This window comes from Melanerpes formicivorus, unplaced genomic scaffold (genome assembly GCF_026170545.1).
Source record: "Melanerpes formicivorus ecotype bairdi unplaced genomic scaffold, bMelFor1.0.p_v2 SCAF_62, whole genome shotgun sequence".
NCBI lineage: Eukaryota > Metazoa > Chordata > Aves > Piciformes > Picidae > Melanerpes > Melanerpes formicivorus.
Genome location: NW_027142414.1, coordinates 1,939,537 through 1,961,568, shown reverse-complemented (window position 1 = coordinate 1,961,568; position 22,032 = coordinate 1,939,537). Strand labels below are relative to the sequence as shown.

The following is a 22,032-nucleotide window of genomic DNA, read 5'->3' as shown; positions in this document are numbered from 1 at the left end:
CCATGAATTGTCAGTCACTAAGTCCTTTACTTCCTTTAATGCTGTTACACTTGCATACATTCATTTATACCTTCTCTTACTAGCTTTTTAACACACTTTCCCAAAACCTAACTGACTAATTGCTGCTCTGGCTTGTGTAGATCAAGGAAGTTCATGTTCAGAGCTGGCAGCTAAATGTATTGACATGCTGTTGATTAAATAAATGCTGAATAAGACTGATTCTGGTCTGGTTTTACAATGGTCTTAGACATCATGTTAGGTTCTTTAGAACAAATTACTTATATATATTTATTGTGTGTGTGTGTCTCTGTGTGTATTCTGTACTTTGGAAAATGATGTAATCCTAGTCCTAACCTTCCAGCATTACATGGTGTAATATTTCACAGTAATTTCTTACAGCATCAGTGTTTCAACCTAAAATAAATCAACCATTGCAGTGCTGGAAGTGTAAAGGCAGCTATACTGGTAAAGCCCAATAAGCAAAATATGCCAGTTTGCCCCAGTAGTTACACTGCTTGTGCTGTGTGAAGAGCAGAAGTGCATCAGAAACCAAGCAGGTTTTTTTTCCCTTTAGTAATATAAAGGTGATGTGAGTAAAACAGGCCAAAACCTGTCTAAAGGAACTGAGATGTCTGTGTATCAACTTCTTTATCACCATGTATATAGCTGCAAATATAAAATGTGTTGTATAATAAATAGGTGGTTGCTGTCCAACAAGTGATATAATGAGATGAGATAAAATGAGCAGCACATGATTTATTTCATGCAACAACATTCTCCTTTATTTCCCTTAGTTACAGTGTATGTAATATAGTTTTGAATGAGCAAAGCTAAAGAATATATTATCACAGAACATTAGGAGTTGGAAGGGAACTTGAACGATCATTTAGACCAAATCCCCTGCCAGAGGAGGATCACCTAGAGTGGGTCACACAGGAACATGTCCAGGCAGGTTTTGAATGTCTCCAGAGAAGGAGACTCCACCTCTCTGGGCAGTCTGTGCCAGCGCTTTGCCACCCTCACAGTGAAAATGGTTTTTCTTATGTTTGTGTGAAACCTCCTGTGCTCCAGCTTGCACCCATTGCCCCTTCTCCTGCTATTTGACATCTCTGAGAAGAGCTTGGCTCCATCCTCCTGACACTTGCCCTTCACATATTTATGAACAGTAGTGAGGTCACCCCTTAGTCTCCTCTTGTCCAGGCTAAAGAGACCCAGCTCCCTCAGCCTTTCCTCCAGAGGGAGATGATCCACTCCCTTAATCATCTTTGTGGCTGCACTGGACTCTTTCAAGCAGTTCCCTGTCCTTCTTGAGCTGAGGGGCTCAGAACTTTTATTTTATGGTTTTGTTATTTTATTATTTATTTCCTTTTTTAGCCTGGACCATGGTTTTGTAAGACACAGCTTATATGTTAAAATAATAGTTGGGTTACGAGGAGGAGGCCAGTTGAAGGTCTTCCACTTGTTTATACTGCATCCCATAATGGTATGGAGTTCATACAAGTTTGTTATCAGGCAAACTGATTTTTAATTGATGTCACAAGTAATTGCTGCTTTCTGCCTGGTTTAACAGATGTGTACTGAACCATTTCTAACACAGTTGCTTTAGCCCTGCCATAGCCACTCTTTGACAGCCTGCTACTATACACAGAGGCAATAACCTGTGCTTTGTAGCAGCCATAAACTTGTCTGTAGCACCTCTGATTTCTGTTCATTAAGACTTGAAGTTTGTTAACTCATTGGCTGTTAATTAACACAAGGCTTGCTAGGAGTTAAAAGGAGGATCTGCTAATGAAGATTTATGCTGAGGTGTCAACCATATTGAAATTCAATTAGTTTCATCCTTGAGACTTTCAGCCTTATGTGTTACCATATCTTTAGGTGACAGATCCACTTTAATTGAATAGTGCTTGAACAATCACAGAATCAACAAGGTTGGAAGAGACCTCAAAGATCATCAAGTCCAACTTGTCGCCACAGACCTCATGACTAAACCATGGCACCAAGTGCCACATCCAATCCCCTCTTGAACACCTTCAGGGATGGTGACTCCACCACCTCCCTGGGCAGCCCATTCCAATGTCTAACAACTCTCTCAGTGAAGAAATTTCTCCTCACCTTGAGCCTAAACTTCCCCTGGTGCAGCTTGAGGCTGTGTCCTCTTCTTCTGGTGCAGGTTCTTTTTAAGCTTTTTGAATACTTCATTTTCTGTTTCCTGTTTCTCTTTTTGACTAAAATACTGGTGCATGAGGGTTCTTTTTTTGTTATTGTGTTTGGTTGGTTGGTTGTGGTTCCCCCCCCCCCCCCCCCCCCCTTTTGTATTTTGGTGATTCAGTATTTATAACATCATTGATTCTTGAATAGTTATGCTAGAAGTATGGTGCCATCCAGTTTTACAGTAGGTCAGATTTCTGGTCACTGAAAGTTAACTCGGTGCAATGTGATAATTTTCTGATCGTGGCCTAGTAGATGAGTGTTCCTATCACAAAATATTATCATAGTATCATAGTATCAGTCAGGGTTGGAAGGGACCACAAGGATCATCTAGTTCCAACCCCCCTGCCATGGGCAGGGACACCCCACACTAGATCAGGCTGGCCAGAGCCTCATCCAGCCTGGGCTTAAACACCTCAAGGGATGGGACCCCAACCACCTCCCTGGACAACCCATTCCAGTCTGTTTCTCTCTAATTATTAGCTAGAGGTTTAGACTGGATGTTAGGAAGAAATTCTTCACAGAGAGAGTGATTGCCCATTGGAATGGGCTGCCCAGGGAGGTGGCAGAGTCACCATCATTGGGGGTGTTTAGGAGGAGACTTGATAGGGTGCTTGGTGCCATGGTTTAGTTGATTAGGTGGTGTTGGATGATAGGTTAGATGCGATGATCTTGAAGGTCTCTTCCAAACTGGTCTGGTCTGGTCTATTCTATTCTACTCTATTCTATTCTACTCCTACTCCTATTCCTATTCCTATTCCTTATTCTATCCTATCCTTTCCTATCCTATCCTATCCTATCCTATCCTATCCTATCCTATCCTATCCTATCCTATCCTATCCTATCCTATCCTATCCCATCCTATCCCATCCTATCCTAAATTTCTAGGCTCATTGAAAGGGCCAGGTAAGAAAGAGGCTGTGGAGCCTTCAAATCCTGGCTGTCCTTGAAGGGTTTTCTGTTCTGCGAAGAGCACAGTGGTCCCTAGGTTCCAGTCTATAATTTACCAGCATATAAGTGTGTGTGGTGCACTCACATGGTTGTGACTAATTTAATCTGCTTGATGGGTAATCATGTAGTCCTGCAACTTCTAGAAGGAATAAATGTAGAAGATTGGTTTGTTTGTTGATTTGTTATTTAAATGGAATGAATATGACTTTGTGGCCTTGGTGATGTGAGCTTTGCGTTGCATACCTTTTGGAAAGAATTGTAACTACCTGCACAGCATAATTAGAACAATTCTTGGACACGAGCCATTGCTGCAAACTGAGTGTGTACCAGTCAATATTGTGTAGAAAACAGTTACCAGTGCAGCAACTGCCTGTGATGAAGGACTGTAAGAGCAATGTGGTGTAATAAAACAGCATGGGGTTGAGGCTTGTTTTTCATTTGGTTGGTCAGGTATTTTTTTCACTCAGGTCCTGAAAGCTTCCTTGTGCTACCACCTTCCATAGATGTGCATCTCTAAATGGGGAGCCTTCTGGCCTCCTGTGCCTTAACAGAGAACAGCAGAGAGTCTGTCAGGTCAGAGCAGGAGCCTGATTCTTCCACAAAGCAGCTAGTTTTCTAAGTAAAATTTAAAGTCCTTAATGTTGTTTGTTAATAATACTTCATCTTCTTTGGTTACTCTCTGTTTTTTTAATAGTGGAAATACATAGGCAGTTTTATGCTAGCCCTCTGTCATAAGAAAGAATAATTTAACAACTTCTTTATGTGCATATAAAGGTTTCCCCCCCCCATTTCTCCCTTTGTTATTCTCATTTATAAGCTTTACAGATGTGGAGGGAATTGCAAGCCATCTAAGGAGGCAGTAGTAAAAGTGCAGGTGTGCTGGATATGATTTCTTAGCCTATGTGATAATGTATCATTGAACTACAGCTTCAATCTTTTAAGAAGGTTAATTAGATCTCTTATCCACAGACATCAAAATAAGTCAATGTGGCCTTGGTACTTCCCCACAGAGTTTGCAAATGATAAGAATAAATCCTGTGGCATTGAGGTAAAGGTTCCTTTGCTGCAGTTACGTCAAGAAGCCATACAGGGAGGGGAAAGAAGGGGTAAGAGGAGAGGAAGTGTGTAGAAAATGTGAGTCATGAAGTAGTTGCCTTTGTATAAAGGAGGAAATTCATTAAATCCAAGATTTAGAGAGTGGAAGAAGCCTTTGGCTTTACATATACTCCTCTTGTCCTATAACATATCTTCCAAGTGATACTTGTTTTCATTTCCTGGTGTTTCCTGGTGTAGGATCTCTTGGTAAATTAATTGGGTCAGTATGCAAATGAAACTATGAAACTATGAAACTATGAAGCAAAGTGGTTTTTTCTCCCCCCAATAGTCCTCTAACATGTCTGTTTTCCTGTTGTTATTTTTCAGTTGTATCTTGTTGGAGGATCTTTTGGGCTCCGTGAGTTCGCTCAAATAAGATACGATGTTCACAAACTACATGGCAAGGTAGTTGAAATGGTTTGCTTTAGTTTTCATTTAATTTCATTTTGCATATGTACTGACTTCAAGCAAACTATTGGTATGAGGAATTTGTCTTTCAGTACTGGGCCCTGGGCAAACAGGTAAGGCTCTTGGGTAGCAAGTAGTGCAGGTAACAATAAAGGGGTTGACATGATGATGAATCCTTTTACTGTCTGAAATGTATCAACATAACAGAAAAATTGTGTTCCTTTGTTTAGTTATCAGTGGCAATTGTGAGTCCTAAGGAGGAAGTCTAGCACAACTGGAAGGAGGTTATTTCAAAGATATTTTATCTGATGTAGACTAAGAACACTGATATTTTAGAATAGAGTAGACCAGACCAGGTTGGAAGAGACCTTTGAGATCATCGTGTCCAACCTATCATCCAACACCGTCTAATCAACTAAACCATGGCACCAAGCACCCCATCCAGTCTGCTCCTAAACACCACCAGTGATGGCAACTCCACCACCTCCCTGGGCAGCCCATTCCAATGGGCAATCACTCTCTCTGTGAAGAATTTCTTCCTAACATCCAGCCTAAACCTCCCCTGGTGCAGCTTGAGACTGTGTCCTCTTGTTCTGGTGCTGCTTGCCTGGGAGAAGAGACCAACCCCCACCTGTCTACAACCTCCCTTCAGTTAGTTGTAGAGAGCAAGAAGGTCTCCCCTGAGCCTCCTCTTCTCCAGGCTAAGCAACCCCAGCTCCCTCAGCAATACTTGGCATTGAGTATATAGTATTAGATGTTTTTTAGGGCTTGGCTTTGCATTGCCTGAGATAAGCAGATACCTTTAACATTGAGCTATGTCCTATTCTGTAAGGTTTGTGAAAGAAGCAGGGGCTAGTCTTGAGCTGTTATGTCTGAAAGTGCTTTAACCAAACTGGAAACCTGAGTGAGGGAAATATCTTGCTTACTAGTGCTGCTTACACCTCCAAACATAAAATTAGTTCCAAAACTGGCTTTCTGCTGTGGTCACATGTTTGAGAGCTTAGAGATCCCTTTTTTGTTTTCCCTTAGACCCTTACTGTGGCCCATTAAAATTTACTATCATCATTCCTCACTGTTCCTTGTGCTGCATGCCTGGCTATGGCTTTTGAAGCACCATGTAGCCCACTTCTGCTCAATCCTGTATTTCACATAGCTTATAGACAAATCCAGTGCTGTCTTCTAGGTATTTTCTATCAGTCCTGAGATTTTAGGACCATTTGGAACCTTAGTATCAGTCAGGGTTGGAAGGGACCACAAGGATCCTCTAGTTCCAACCCCACTGCCATGGGTAGGGACACCCCTCACTAGATCAGGCTGGCCAGAGCCTCATCCAGCCTGTTCTTAAACACCTCCAGGGATGGGGCCTCAACCACTTCCCTGGACAACCCATTCCAGGGCTTCACCACTCTCATGGGGAAGAACTTCCTCCTCATATCCAGCCTTAATCTCCTCACCTCCAGCTTCATTCCATTCCCCCTAGTCCTATCACTACCTGATATCCTGAGAAGTCCTTCCCCAGTCTTCTTGTAGGCCCCCTTCAGATACTGGAAGGCCACAATTAGGTCTCCTGGGAGCCTTCTCTTCTGCAGACTGAACAGCCCCAACTCTTTCAGTCTGTCCTCATAGGAGAGGTGCTCCAGCCCTCTGATCATCCTTGTGGCCCTTCTCTGGACACACTCCAGCACCTCCATATCTCCAACCAGATGGGGATCACAGCAGGGCCATGAGTTTGCCTGTTGTGTTTCTGTCAGTTTTCTGGTCAGATTCCTACTCGGTGAGTTACGTTTGGCCTCCATGATGTGCGCTGTGACCTCAGCCCAGGGAAGAAACCCAGTAACAGTTGTGCACATTCAACTCTATGAGGCTCCTTGTCCCAACATTTATAATCAAGGGAAGCATCATTGAATTAGACAGTAGTACATGAAAGCTCTGAGGGGAAGCTGGAGTTCTTAAGCTCTGAAAAGCTAAAAAAGGACATCTGGATTCTGCTGTAACTGCTATTGCTTAAGACTGCAGCATCCCTTTTGTGTTTTCATTTTCACTACAGTTTCCCTTAGGAATAGATGAAATACAAATAAAGAGCAGTGCAGTATTGGTTGAGAGATAATAACACCAACCTTGGGCTCATTTGTAGGCAGACATTTCAAAACAGTGTGTTCCAGTAATTTCCTTTTCTATGTCCATAAAAAATAGAGCTAAGAACTATTCTAATTCTTTAAATAAGGCAGCAAAAGAATTTAGAATGCATTTTAACTGATAAAGAGAAACAAACCTAGTTTAGAAAGTACATGAAACACAGGAAAATAACATTAATCTAATTAATTTGAAACCACTATTAAAGTTCCTGGTATTCATAGCAGCTGCTAAATTTACCACTGGTTAAAATGGTTTTGTGTTGGAGCAGAATGTGCTTTCCTCACATAACACAATTTGACTAGCCTAAGTCCTTATCAGAGCAGAGACAAGCACTCAGTAAGGAAGAGGTTGGGCAGTTATATGCATATTGCAATAGCCAAGAAAATAAGTAGGATTTCTATTGTTTACAGTTGCTCCTTTGGAATAGTAACTATGTTTAATTAAATAAACCCTTTTTTTACAAGAGGCTCAAAAGGCTGTCACAGAATTTAATTGAATTAAGTTTCATTGCTTTATTGTCAGGAAAGGCAGGATGATGATGATTATGATGATTATTATTATTTCTGTTTTCCTGTGGAAAAATCAAAGTTGAAAAAAGTTAAGCACCCTGTCCAAAAGTAGATTAGGATTCATAATACCTGCATGCCTGTCCTTTCTGATCATGTTTTAAGGATATGCAAACCACAGTATCACCCCCTTTTGTAAGCCTGACTCCTAAATTTGTTTCCTTGCTAATTGAGCTGCTAGCTAGACAGAGCTGTAGTGGTATATCTCTAAAACATTTCAAATGCTAAACTATAATGCCTTCCCTTCCAAAGTGTTTGTCCTTTCCAAGTCTAACCATTCTCACTGTGCTGCGCGGGAAACCATATTAGTCAACAACTTCTCAGTTGACTCTGGTATTTCAAGGGAAGCATTGTTACTAAGGGGTTAATTGCCACTTTCACAGGGGCTCAATGAGCAGATGCTGCATTAGTGACAATGTCTGTGTTATTGATGGCAACCTGGCTTTTGAAGAGGAATCAAAATTCAAGAGAAAATGGTAGTTTGGATATTTCAGGAAGTATAGGGCTAGGATTAGGGGTGGGAGAGAGGCAGAGCCTAGAGCTGGACCTGGAACGGGGCTAGGAAGGGGCTGCAAAGGAATTCTGTCCTCTTGTTCATTTGGGTCATGGCTTGGAATTCTGGGCTGATGCTCAGCCAGTGTGTAGGATGGACAGAGCCTAGAGCTGCAGTTGAAGAGGGCACAGTGACAAAGAGATCCTAAAGCATACCCAAGATCATCCCAACACTTCCCTCTCCCCACCTGAGGGTACACCCAAAACCCCCAGGGCTCTTTCTTCACCCCTCCCCCCCCCCCCCCCCCCCCCCCCCCCTTCCCTTCCACTGTTAGGCTAATCTCAGCTGGCCAGATCTGAGACTGCCCTTCCCCCTTCTCCTCCTCCTGGCCTTAGGCCTAGCCAAGCCCAAGAGGCCTCAAGATAGCTCCCCCTTCATTACCAGATAGGGACCATCTCCATAGGAGCAGTGAAGGAGGAAAGAGGAAGTATAGAACCCTGCTGATGGTTTTATAAGGAGCAGGTCATTCTGGGATGAAATACGTGGCTTCCAGTGCCCACCCACTGGGCTGGAACCTCGGGACATCGCAGGTATAACTTGTGTGGTGGCAACAGGGGGCACTGAGCCTGAACCACCACAGTCATGTTCCCTTTACACACTGAGTGCTCTGGGTTTTTAAGCAAAGTTCTGCTCAGACTCTTGATGTAAATGGCTGTTTTTTGCTGGTCAGAATTCTCCTGCAACTAATCAAGGATTCCTCCATTATCTGTTGCTGCCAAAATGTCCATTAATGGAGGAATCATTCTGTAAGAGGTAATTGTTTCTTTTCTGGGAAGAATTTATGCAAATCCAAATTGGGTATAGAAAACCAGGTATGCTTACGGGAAAATTACTGGAATTAGAGGAGAAGAAAGGAGTAGCTTTGTATAGGCATCATTCCAAACACCTTTATTCTCAAGTGGAAAACTAGGCCCTTTCTCTGTCTTACTTCTCATTCTGTATGTAATGGAATAGAAATGCTTATTTAAGGAGGTTTTATATAGGAGATGTGACTTCTGTATAATAATTGAATTGTTTTTATTTACTGTGTGCCCACTGTTGTCATTCAAGGCGTGTTAGAGACCTGCTGATCTAATTGTGGATGGAAGAATCTCTGCCCTGGTGAGGCTGCGTCTGGAATATTTTGTCCTGTTCTGAGCCCATCAGTTCAAGAAGGACAGGGAACTGCTTGAAAGAGTCCAGTGCAGAGCCACAAAGATGATTAAGGGAGTAGAACATCTCCCTGTCTCCCTTCTGAGGAAAGGCTGAGGGAGCTGGGTATCTTTGGCCTGGAGAAGAGACTAAGGGGTGACCTTATTAGTGTTTATAAATGAAGGGTGAGTGCTGGGAGGATGCAGTCAGGCTCTTGTCAGTGATGTTCAGTGACAGAACGAGGGGCAGTGGGTGCAAGCTGGAGCACAGGAGGTTCCACATGAACATAAGGAAAAAAATTTTTCACTGTGAGGGTGACAGAGCACTGAAACAGACTCCCAGAGAGGTTGTGGAGTCTCCTCTGGAGACATTCAAAACCCACCTGGATGTGTTCCTGTGTGACCTACACTAGATGATCCTGCTCTGGCAGAGGGTTTGGACTAGATGTCTTTCAAGGTTCCTTCCAACCCCTGACATTCTTTCATCTCAGACATGTGGAATGGTCTGTGCAATTGACTGTTGGTTATTGTGGAGGGTTGAAGAGAAGCAGCTTACCAACTACCAGGGAAAGGCCAGACTGTCAGCCCAGCAGCAAACCATCTAGACTAATAAAAGAGAGTTCATAAGCTCCAAAACTGCTTTGCTGAAGAAGTGTTATTGCAAGGGAGGTTTGCAGAGTATGGGGAGGGGATAGAACTGAGTAAGTTCCTCCAGGGTAACATGCAGCAGAAGCACTTCAAGGAAGACTAGAATCTATGGGTCACTCTGTCACAAAGCAGAGCATCAGTTAGCCTTTGAACTCTGTAAATAGTTCTGCCGTGGCATATGTATGACAGTGTTGCTATACATACATCTCTAGTGCGTACAAATAACGTAGGATAGAATAGAATTAACCAGATTGGAAAAGACCTTTGAGATCATTACATCCAACCTATCATCCAACACCATCTAATCAACTAAACCATGGCACCAAGCACCCCATCCAGTCTCTTCTGGATTAATTATCTCCTCCAGTGATGGTGACTCCACCACCTCCCTGGGCAGCCCATTCCAATGGCAAATCACTCTTTCTATGAAGAACTTCTTCCTAACATCCAGCCTAAACCTCCCCTGGCACAGCTTGAGACTGTGTCCTCTTGTTCTGGTGCCTGGTTGCCTGGGAGAAGAGACCAGCCCCCACCTGGCTACAACCTCCCTTCAGGGAGTTGTAGAGAGCAATAAGGTCTCCCCTCAGCCTCCTCTTCTCCAAGCTAAGCAACCCCAACTCTCTCAGCCTCTCCTCACAGGGCTTGTGCTCCAAACCTCTCCCCAGCTTTGTTGCCCTTCTCTGGACACATTCCAGCAAGTCAACATCTTTCCTAAACTGAGGGGCCCAGAACTGGACACAGGACTCAAGGTGTGGCCTAACCAGTGCTGAGTCTGGGGGCAGAATGACCTCCCTGCTCCTGCTGGCCACACTGTTCCTGATACTGGCCAGGATGCCATTTGCCTTCTTGGCCACCCGGGCACACTGCTGGCTCATGTTCAGCCTACTATTGACCATACCCCCAGGTCCCTCTCTGCCTGGCCGCTCTCCAGCCACTCTGACCCCAGCCTGTAGCACTGCATGGGGTTGTTGTGGCCAATGTGTAGAACCCTGCACTTGGATGTGTTAAATCTCTTGCCATTGGACTCTGACCATCTGTCCAGCCTATTGAGGTCCCTCTGCAGAGCTTGGTGTCATCTGCAAACGTCCTGATGATGGACTCAATCCCTCATCCAGATCATTGATAAAGATATTAAAGAGCATGGGGCCCAGCACTGGTCCCTGGGGAACACCACTAGTGGCTGTTCATTTTGACTTTGCTCTATGCAAAGTGAGTGCACCCTAAATGTAAAATGTTAAGAAATGAGGATAATAACATTTTCTGTCTTACTGAGGCAGAAAATGGAAGCAGTGAAGAGTACAAATGACCAAAGTTCCTCCATTTCTCCTAGACAAGTTTTACCCTAGAATCATCTCTTATACCTTAGAATGCACATAGTGTGCCACTCTGAGAGTTAAAATCCAAGTGAAAATGGAAATACCTGACCTATTCTTTCAGAACACTATCCTCTATGAGCAATTAAACTCTGAAACCCAGAAAGAGCACAAAAGAAGTGCTGGTGGTGGCATGAAGCTTACTAGTAAGTGTGCTAGGAGCTTAAAGCTTTCTCTGAGTAGATGCCCTTAAAATTTCTTTTAAAGGATTGGCAGTGTTTTGAGCTCCTTTGCTAATCTTTTTGACCAGATGACTCTTGTGTTATTACCCCCTTAAAGACATCTGCAAGATAAAAGTCTTGTCATTATCAGTTCTCATTTATTTCATAGAACCAATAAGGTTGGAAAAGACCTTTGAGATCACCGAGTCCAACCTGTCACCACAGACCTCATGACTACTAAACCATGGCACCAAGTGCCATGTCCAATCCCCTCTTGAACACCTCCAGGGACAGTGACTCCACCACCTCCCTGGGCAGCACATTCCAATGGCTAACAACTCTCCCTGTGAAGAACTTTTACCTCACCTCAAGCCTAAACTTCCCCTGGCACAGCTTGAGACTGTGTCCTCTTGTTCTGGTGCTGGTTGCCTGGGAGAAGAGACCAACCCCCACTTGGCTACAACCACCCTTCAGGTAGTTGTAGAGAGCAATGAGGTCTCCTCTGAGCTTCTTCTTCTCCAGGCTAAACAATCCCAGCTCCCTCTGCTTCTCCTTGTAGGGTTTGTGTTTGAGGCCTCTCTCGTTTACTTGGTGTCTTAAAGTCCTAAGTCAGGAAATAATTATAACTCTGAGGATCTTAGCTTTCACTGTATAATTCTAGACCTTGGAGGTGGGAAGAAGAAGAGCACATATGGTGCTGGAAACCTTGCTGTCCTTTGAAAAAGAAAAGCATGAAGAGTGGAAAAGCAAAGAAGGCTAATGTAATGATTTATGACACTCTGACATTTTACTCATTTACAGCTATTCTCATAATTGAGCTTGATAATGATTTAAGTGTGGTGACTCTGTGTTTCTAGTCAGTATTAAAGTTTCAGGATAATGTTGGTGGCTCCCTGATGTTGTCCTTAACCATTGTATTTGAATGGGTGTCAGGGGACTCACCACAACATGTGATTTAAATAGCTTCCACTGATCTCATGGAAGTTCTATTGCCATTTTGTTCAGGTTCTTGCTTCAATTTCTTCCTCTTCCATGGAGGTCCCCCCTGCTTATGAAGCCGTTGAGTTTTAGTGTTTCACTTTCTGAGTCTGGGAAGATAATTAAAGGCAGATGATTAATCCTGTTCTACTTTACATAGGGAGCAGGGAAGTTAATTAATCCAAATAGAAGGAGCTATTTAAATTGCAGTGAGTGTTACAAAAAAAAAAAAGATTTCCTGAGGTGAGTTCCATCAATTCAGGTGTTTTGGGTTAGGGTGAAGTAGTCTAGGAGGAAGCAGGAGCAGAGAACGGATCAGTTTCCATGAGACCTTTTTACCAGGGGAGAACATAACTGGCATTTGCCTCAGGAAGGTCTAGGAAGTCAGTCCAGCATTTTCTCATTAGTATGAGTGGATAGTTGAGAGGTAATTGAAGCTGAGGGGAGACCTTCTTGCTCTCTACAACTCTTTGAAAGTTTTGATAATTGTTGGACTTCATAATCTGGTCTACCCTACTGCAGTTCTACCCTACTGCAGTTCTACCCTACTGCAGTTCTACCCTACTCCTGTTCTACTCTACTCCTGTTCTACTCTACTCTACTCTACTCTACTCTACTCTACTCTACTCTACTCTACTCTACTCTACTCCTATCCTCTCCTATCCTCTCCTATCCTCTCCTATCCTCTCCTATCCTCTCCTATCCTCTCCTATCCTCTCCTATCCTCTCCTATCCTAGCCTATCCATCTGAAAGGTCTTCTCCAATGGAAATAGTTTTGTGATTCTAACCGGTATCAGCCCATTAGAGTGCTCTTGCCTTGCAAAGAGAAATGGTTCTGGTTCACAGACTAACACTTGTTTCAAACTATTGAGTTGAGATGGTGACAACTGCATCAGCACAGTGTTTAAATGAGGTTGCAACATCCACCCAAAAGCAGGGAATACAGCTGCAAGTGACTGGACAAGACTGTGCTGTGTTGCACATCCATGTTGCTGTCATACATAAACTAGCTCAGATATGTCTGCAGCGGGTCCACACATAGGCACACCCTGAAATACTACAACTGAAATTATTGGTTATTGCTTCTGTTTTACCTGCCTGTGAACTCCACCTGGATAGGATTTGTTTGCCCCAGCAGATGATTGGTTTGATTTTGGGTTTGGGTTTTTTTCGTTGGCTTTGTGGGGTCTTTTTGGTGGGTTTGGTTTGGCTTTTGTTTTGCTTGTGTGTGTGTTTTGTTTCTTTGTTTATTTATTGTGTTTGTTGTTTTTTCTTTTCCCCCTGCAAAAGGAAGCATTACAGAGGTAAATGTAGTGTGAAAGGTTATTGTGAAGTTAGTATGGTTTCTGAACAAGCCACATAATTTTCTTCCTTTAAATGATGTGGTTTTGCAAGGTGTTTTTGTTCCAGTTCTTCATGGATAGGCATCCATGCTTGAAATTGTATTATACCTTGGTGTTCCCAAAGATCATAAGTCTGACCAAGTCAAGTTGACTTGACTTCACCATTTCAAGGAGTAATCTGGATAGGCCAGGTGATTTTGATTGGACTGGCCTGGCAAAGCCCGTGGTGGTGTAGTTTGTTCTAATGACAGCTAATGAACTTAACACAATGGCTGCCAGCCCAGGTCATTCTGTACATTCAGTTACCTTCCATCTTCTGCAGGCTTTCTGCCTGATTTTGATCCTCTTGATCCTGGTGTGCCAACACCCCCTACCTATGCTAAAGTCAATTTAAATTAACAATGGTAATACTCAAAATACTCTGAGTTATTTATATTGTTAAAGTTAAGGAAATGAGATCTCAACACTTAGTATCTGCTCAACTAAATCTAAATGTATGTTTATGGTGCAGTGCACTGTCAGGGATTCATCCTGCTCAGGTTTCTATTGTCTTAAATGAATTCCCAGTTTGAGGTAGCTATCCAGGCAGGTTGTGTGGATGTGAAGGGAAAAACATCCCATAATATGCTTCATTCAGTTTTAAAGTAGATGCTGGAGAAATAGGTTGTTCTCTCAACCAATGTGAAACTAGGGAGATTAGGCTCAACACTTTATTATTACCACATTCCAGTGAGATGAGCACCATCCATGGCATATGAAGATACATATATTCAATATGACCAGTGAATGGTAGGTGAGAGAATCATAGAAACAATAAGGTTGGAAAAGACCTCAAAGATCATCAAGACCAACCTGTCACCCAACACCTCATGACTACTAAACCATGGCTTCGAGTGCCACGTCCAATCCCTTTTAGACCACCTCCAGGGATGGTGATTCCACCACCTCCCTGGGCAGCACATTCCAATAGCTAACAACTCCCTCAGTGAAGAACTTTCTCCTCACCTCAAGCCTAAACTTCCTCTGGTGCAGCTTGAGACTCTGTCCTCTTGTTCTGGTGCTGGTTGCCTGGGAGAAGAGACCAACCCCCTCCTGGCTACAACCTCCCTTCAGGTAGTTGTAAACATCAGTAAGGTCTCCCCTGAACCTCCTCTTCTCCAGGCTAAACCATCCCAGCTCCCTTAGCCTCTCCCCATAGGGCTTGTGCTGGAGGCCTCTGAAGCCTCTGCCTAACTTCAGGTGCAGACAGGTTAGGGTTTTGGGCACATATCTTAAAGTGGAATTTTATATTCTGTGGAAATGCTCACATCTATTCAACTGACTGTAGGAGAAACTGAACTACAGACCTTTTGCTCCAAGTCAGAAATTTAGATGGATAAAACTAGGTGAGAAGAAGCCTGCCCTAAATATTCATTGCCTGGAGCTTCATTGGTAAACTAGCAGATGGCTTGAAGGAAGAGGAACTCTTATTTAATCCACTGTTTGTCTGAGGTATTCTATGGCTCTGAGGAGTTTCCTCCGTGATTTTGTTGGAGGTTGTGTTAACATCCTGTTTGGTTTGAGTGTGAACAAAATCAGAATGTCTTTAATTGGTGCCTGGTGGAAAGGTATCCTTTCTAAACTCATCAGCAAGGGAATTGTTTTAGTGTCTGTTGCAGAACTTGGAGGAATAATTAAGTCTCCTTGTCTAGCATTTTAGTATTTATTCATTTATCAAGGCATCTTTGTGTGTTTAATTGGTTTCAGTAAGCTAATTATACAAGCCCATTGTGGCAAGGGATTGATGGTGGTGATTATTGTTCTCTTCTTTTTTATAACTTAAGCAGGTTAGGTTGACCTGAGCCTCAAGTCTAATGAAGACAAACTTGGTCTAATGTACTTGTGTAAGTAGATTCAGTTGATTTTTTTTTTCCCAAAGACTAAATTCATTAATGAGCTTTGCCCTAGGGCCTCCAGAAATTAAGAAAATAATGCACTGAAATGTTGTTTGGTTCTTTAGGGAATGTGAGAGGCATAAGTTTTTGACTGCTTGTGGGTGAGGAAAAAAGATGGTTGTCAGTCATTTATGTAAAGAAGTGCATTTTGCTAAATTAAGCAGATCTTGCTTTCCAGTGGAGGGTTTAGAATTGGATGTTAAGGAGACAGCCTGGTTCCTGATTGATGGGTAAGCAGGTGTCCTTACAGTGTCTCTATTTCTGTTGGCAGGGGAAATTTTGGAACTTATTACATCTTTTAACCATGGTTTGGAATCATCCAAGGTAGTAATTTCAGTCCTGTAATATGGCACAGAAATGAAAGGGTAGCAGAGCTTTTTATACTCTCTATTGTGGTGGCACCAGATGTTCAGACAACAGTTTTCTTTCTTTTTTTTCCTGTTCAGTCCAAAAGGATTGTATGGCAATGAGCTCTTTACCCATGCTATTCTTGAAGATTTTGAGGTTCAGATGCTAGTGTTGGGTTTATGGTTTTGCACTGATTTCAGCAAAAACTAACCCATTTTGCTCGAGTTCAGATTACTTCCCCACTTTGTCTCTAAACAGCTGCTCACTGAATTTGGTACACCAGGCAGAGATGTGTATTTTTCCCTTTGTCAGACATCCTTTCAGTTTAGCATATTAACCACTGTTTTTCTGTAAAAGGCAAATGTGGAGTCAATCTGGGAATCAGTAAGATTTTTATTGCCCCATTCTGGGGCTGACACTGTGTGCATACTTTTGAATGGCTTCCAGTGACTGGATCCATCTAGACCTCTACTGCCTGTCATCATCACAAACAGCTTAAAGTGCTGTAGGGCAGTCTGGATGTTGCCCATAGCTGCTCTTTCATACCATCTTGTAGAAAGTTGACAAAAAAAGAGACCAAGGCTATATAGCCTGTCCTGATGAAACCAGGAGACTTGTAAATACCAGAAGACTTCTATTAATAACCTGAAAGAGCTTTGGGCTCTCAAAATCACAGTGTAGTTGTTACAAGTTGGGATGGTCCCATTTAATCCAGATTTATTACTATCTGATGATAGTAATAATAGTAATGCATAGATTCTTTTGGTAATATGTGTGTTCACTGATGAAGAATAAAAGCTGTTCTGGGCCCCTCAATTTAAGAAGGACATTGAGACACTTGAACATGTCCAGAGAAGGGCAACGAGGCTGGGGAGAGGCCTTGAGCACAAGCCCTACTAGGAGAGGCTGAGGGAGCTGGGGTTGTTTAGCCTGGAGCAGAGGAGGCTCAGGGGAGACCTTATTGCTCTCTACAACTACGTGAAGGGGGATTGTAGCCAGGAAGGGGTTGGTCTCTTCTCCCAGGCAACCAGCACCAGAACAAGAGGACACAGTTTCAAGCTGCACCAGGGGAGGTTTAGGCTGGATTTTAGGAAGAAGTTCTTCATAGAAAGAGTGATTGGCCATTGGGAATGGGCTGCCCAGGGAGGTGGTGGAGTCACCATCCCTGGAGGTGTTTAAGAGGGGATTGCACGTGGCACTTGGTGCCATGGCTTAGTCATGAAGTTTGTGGTGATGGGTTGGGCTTGATGATCTTTGAGGTCTTTTCCAACCTTGGTGATTCTGTGATCCTTTTTTATTTGGAATGCCTGTTTTTAAAATGAATCTTTAGTTTGTCTGGTTGTATTGTGTCAGCATAATTTTTTGGCAATGAATATGAAATTGTGGTGTTAATGGTACCGAGTTTGTCCAGAGACCCTAAATAATAGTATTCAGGGTTTCCATGGTAAAGTGTTTCACTGAATCTTTGTCAAGCTTTTTTAAAGAAGATTTTTCTTATGAAGGAAAGCTCTTCCCTGTCAGTTTCCATGCATGCAGTGGTTATTGCTGCTGCAGAAATTACAAGCCTCTTCTGCCCTCCATCCTGGAATGTTGTGCTACATGCTGTGTAGGATACATTAATAAACATCATTGAATCAAAAATGGCAAGTCTCTTGAGAGGCAGAGAGATCTTGTGCCTTTTATAAAGACTGGGGAAAATGGCTTAAAGTTTCATGGGCTTAATATCTATCGAGATCTGAAATTTTGATTCTTAAAATTTCCTTTCTGCAACTACCTGTGTGGTGTTGCTTTTTGGGCTGAAGATTAAGATGTTGAGTTGTTGGAATGTGTCCAGAGAGGGGCAACAAAGTTGGTGAGGGGTTTGGAGCACAAGCCCTATGAGGAGCAGCTGAGGGAGCTGGGGTTGCTTAGCCTGGAGAAGAGGAGGCTCAGAAGAGACCTTATTGCCCTCTACAACTACCTGAAGGGAGATTGTAGCCAGGTGGGGGCTGGTTTCTTTTCCCAGGCAACCAGTACCAGAACAAGAGGACACAGTCTCAAGCTGCACCAGGGGAGGTTTAGGCTGGATGTTAGGAAGAAGTTCTTCATAGAAAGAGTGATTTGCTGTTGAAATGGGCTGCCCAGGGAGGTAGTAGAGTCACCCTCCCTGGAGATGTTTAAAAAGAGACTGGCTGGGGTGCTTGATGCCATGGTTTAGACAGTGTTGGATGATAGGTTGGACTTGATGATCTGGAGGGTCTTTTCCAACCTGGTTAATTCTGTATTCTGTATCCTTTATGTACCTAAAATTCTGCTTTTGGGCAGGCTCTCTAGTACCGTAATTTTCATGATGCTGCATGCCTTGGTGTCTATTAAACGTACAGAAAATGTTTTATGCTCCATTAAATAGATGTTCTGCAATCCATGCTGTGCATGAGATCTGAGTGCTACTGCGTGAGCCATTGAGTACAGCTTGTGAGGCCTCCCAAAAATGGTTGTTGACGTAGGGATGCTGCTTTCTGTGACCTGCTGGTTCAGCCAGACAGCAGGTACCCAGGATGTGGGTGAGAGTTTCAAGACACATCTTTATCTGTGAAGCATGCAGTAACCATAGATTACAGGCACTATCAGCTCTCCTTTTAAAAACTCATCTCTGTATGGAATAGTGAAAAATTGTAAGAATGAGAGAGAAAATGTGACCTGGTGCTTAGATATGTGAAGTAGGGGAAACCTGGCTTTTAATTCCTATGACTTTAAAAATGTCTGTATTTTCATCAAACAAGTATTTAATAGTAAACATCCTGAATAGAGTAGAATTAACCAGGTTGGAAGAGACCTTTGAGATCATCGAGTCCAGCCTATCATCCAACACCATCTAATCAACTAAACCATGGCTCCAAGCGCCCCATCCAGTCTCTTCCTTAGCACCTCCAGAGATGGTGAAGCTGGACAACCTTTTGTCAGAGCATTCCTCTTTCTCTGAAATGAGGAATTTGATCTTTTTCTTTAAAACAAACAAAAACTGGTCTGCCTTACCCTGAGATGGCTAATGACTATGAATCCTAACTGGAAGGAAGTATCTTCTCAAATCTCAGGATAAGCTGTTTCAGTATTTACAAACTCTTGTCTGTAGTTAGTGCTGCTCTAATTGCAGCCCAGTCCAACATATCCCCTTTCTAAGCATCTTCTCTTGCCTTCACCCCCTTACCCCTTGATTCCAGAAGTCTGTTGATTTTACTACACAAACAGGTCCCTGTATATCTAGTTTTGAATCTTCAGATGTATGTACTAACATCTCTGTGCTTACTGCTATTGACCCATCTTGTATAAGCACCTTAGTGACCCTGTGCAGCGTTCCAACTTTCTCATATGAATGTGCAAGTTGAGGAAGCACTTAGAAGATTGCCTTGGAGCAAGTACTTCACACGGGGACTTTCATAGGCATGTTCTGAATTTCCTGGACATAAATACCTGGCATGTCTTACTCAGAACTATTAGTAAAGGGAGCATGTTAGATGTGTCCTGCACACAAAGCAGTTCTTTATTCAGATGCACAAAACTCCTGGTGCATGTAGATGTCCATGATTTCCAAGCATCGAGCAGCCCCATTATACGTACTACCTGACTATGCTGCCCAACATCTGGAAATTCCAGGCAAATATCCACAAGTTTTTACCTTTTTTAGTTTTTTTTAATTCATTTTTATTTTTTTCCAGGGCAGAATTTGTGTTGAAAAAAAGGGGCTGTGTCCAGAGAAACCTGGACAGCTGGCAGCTTTATCTCAGATTATTGAGCTTGTCTGTGATGAAATACAAAATAGAGTGCAAGTATTAAGACTTCCTTGGTTTAAACAGAAGCCATTTTTCAATGTCATCATTCTTGATAGCATTTTTGTTGTCAAGATTAGATTCAGCTGAAGAGAAGGTTATTAAGTGGAGAAACTCATTCTGATGCCATGGCAAGTGGAACTAATTTCAGTACATAAAATGTTGAGCTCTTTCAGGTTTTTACATTTTCTATGCTACCAAGAATTCTGTATGGTTGCTTTAAATCCTGTCATATTGCCACAATTAATTACTAGTATTTTTGCCTTGTAGTTGAAGTGATTACAAGTGTGTAATTCAGCTTCAGGCAGTTTATAGCCAAAACATAATTTAATATCCAGCTGGTTTTCCTCTCACATCCATCAAGCACCAGAAAACATCTAGCTTTCCAAACTCGTCTTGGGAAGCCAATAGCCATGGTGTCAGGAGATTGCAGCTCAAACAGAAGTACTGGGATCCCAGGCAGGTCAGGTTTTTCTGCACTTCTGGACTTGCAGATCACTGCAGAATTTAAAGGGCAGTGAAAACCCTTTGCTCTTTCCGGGTACTGAGTGGAGAAGAGAGATGACTTGACTTGATAACATCTAAAATGTACGAATTGAAATCTTTTGCATTTATAATCCCCACTGAATTAGGTGGAATTGCTTGTTAATGCTGTGTGTTTAGCCTTTAGAAACACATCTGGCATAACAGGAAAACAGTAACTTTGCTACTCTGGTTAAAATGTAATTATAGCAGCTTTTGCAGCTTCTCTAATGTACCCATCAGAAATCCTGAGCCTTTGGCAGGCAAACATGTTATTTATTAAGAACAGGAGCTAAATATCTTTCAAAAGAGAATGGTGCTTGATGTACCAATGTGTTGCAAATTCTAGTGATCTGAAGTAACAGGTAATTTGCAAGATGAAAAGCTTTCTGTAAGTGCAAAGTGTTGGAGTAGGCTTTTTCTCCTTACTGCAGAACTTCACTAGATGTCAGTGTGGAAAGAATTTTGAAACATAAATGCTGCACAAACTGTCCAATGAGAAGTGTTAATTCCTTTAGCACGTGCAGATTTAGGGCGTCATTTACTATGAATTTGGTAGTTTGGGGGTGGGGGGGTCATCAAATTTATTTGTAGAAATACTTGCAGTGTGCCCAGGTGGCCAAGAGGCCCAATGGCATCCTGGCCTGTATTAGGAATAGTGTGTCCAGCAGGAGCAGGGAGGTCATTCTGCCCCTGTACACTGCACTGGTTAAGCCACACCTTGAGTCCTGTGTCCAGTTCTGGGCCCCTCAGTTTAGGAAGGATGTTGACTTGCTGGAGCGTGTCCAGAGAAGGGCAGCAAAGTTGGTGAGGGGTTTGGAACACAAGCTCTATGAGGAGAGGCTGAGGGAGCTGGGGTTGCTTAGCCTGGAGAAGAGGAGGCTCAGGGGAGACCTTATTGCTGTTGTAGAGGTTGTAGACAGGCAGAGGTTGGTCTCTTCTCCCAGGCAAGCAGCACCAGAACAAGAGGACACAGTCTCAAGCTGTGCTAGGGGAGGTTTAGGCTGGAGGTTAGGAAGAAGTTCTACACAGGGAGAGTGATTGCCCATTGGAATGTGCTGCCCCGGGAGGTGGTGGAGTCACCATCATTGGAGGTGTTCAGGAGGAGACTTGATAGGGTGCTTGGTTGCATGGTTTAGTTGATTAGGTGGTGCTGGATAATAGGTTGGACGTAATGATCTTGAAGGTTTCTTCCAACCTGGTCTGGTCTGGTCTGGTCTGGTCTATTCTATTCTATTCTATTCTATTCTATTCTATTCTATTCTATTCTATTCTATTCTATTCTAAATGAAGCTTCAGAGCAATGAAAGTAATTTTGATAAGTTCACATTGAATCCTGAAAGTTATTGCTGTTCAAGTCGACGTAGAAAGTCAGAATTTGTTTCAGTATTTACACTTTTGAGTACACTTCTCAGTATTTAAACTTTTGGGATTCAATTTATAAATTAAAATGACATTTAAAAGCATAATTGAAACATTTTTTGTGGATTAAAAAACAACCCCAGAAGGTGAGGAGAAAGTTCTTCACAGAGAGAGCTGTTAGCTATTGGAATGGGCTGCCCAGGGAGGTGGTGGAGTCACCGTCCCTGGAGGTGTTCAAGAGGGGATTGGACATGGCACTTGGTGCCATGGTTTAGTAGTCATGAGGTGTTGGGTGACAGGTTGGACTTGATGCTTTTTGAGGTCTTTACCAACCTTGTTGATTCTATGATTCAGATTGGATGTTAGGAAAAAGTCCTTCATGATGTGGGTGGTGAGACGCTGGAACAGGTTGCCCAGGGAGGTGGTGGAAGCCCCATCCCTGGAAGTTTTTAAGGCCAGGCTGGGTGGGGCTCTGAGCAACCTGATCCAGTGTGAGGTGTCCCTGC

The 22,032-nt window shown here is 42.8% G+C and overlaps 1 protein-coding gene across 1 annotated transcript in view; it reads left to right on the top strand.

Annotated features, from left to right (window-relative positions):
• The window catches only part of COX16 (cytochrome c oxidase assembly factor COX16), a 60,165-nt gene that overhangs the window by 14,742 nt on the left and 23,391 nt on the right, over window positions 1-22,032 (top strand). The window contains exon 2 of the mRNA XM_068162128.1: window positions 4,585-4,662. Within this exon, the coding sequence (XP_068018229.1) occupies window positions 4,585-4,662 (78 nt within the window). The remainder of the gene's footprint in view (window positions 1-4,584; window positions 4,663-22,032) is intronic.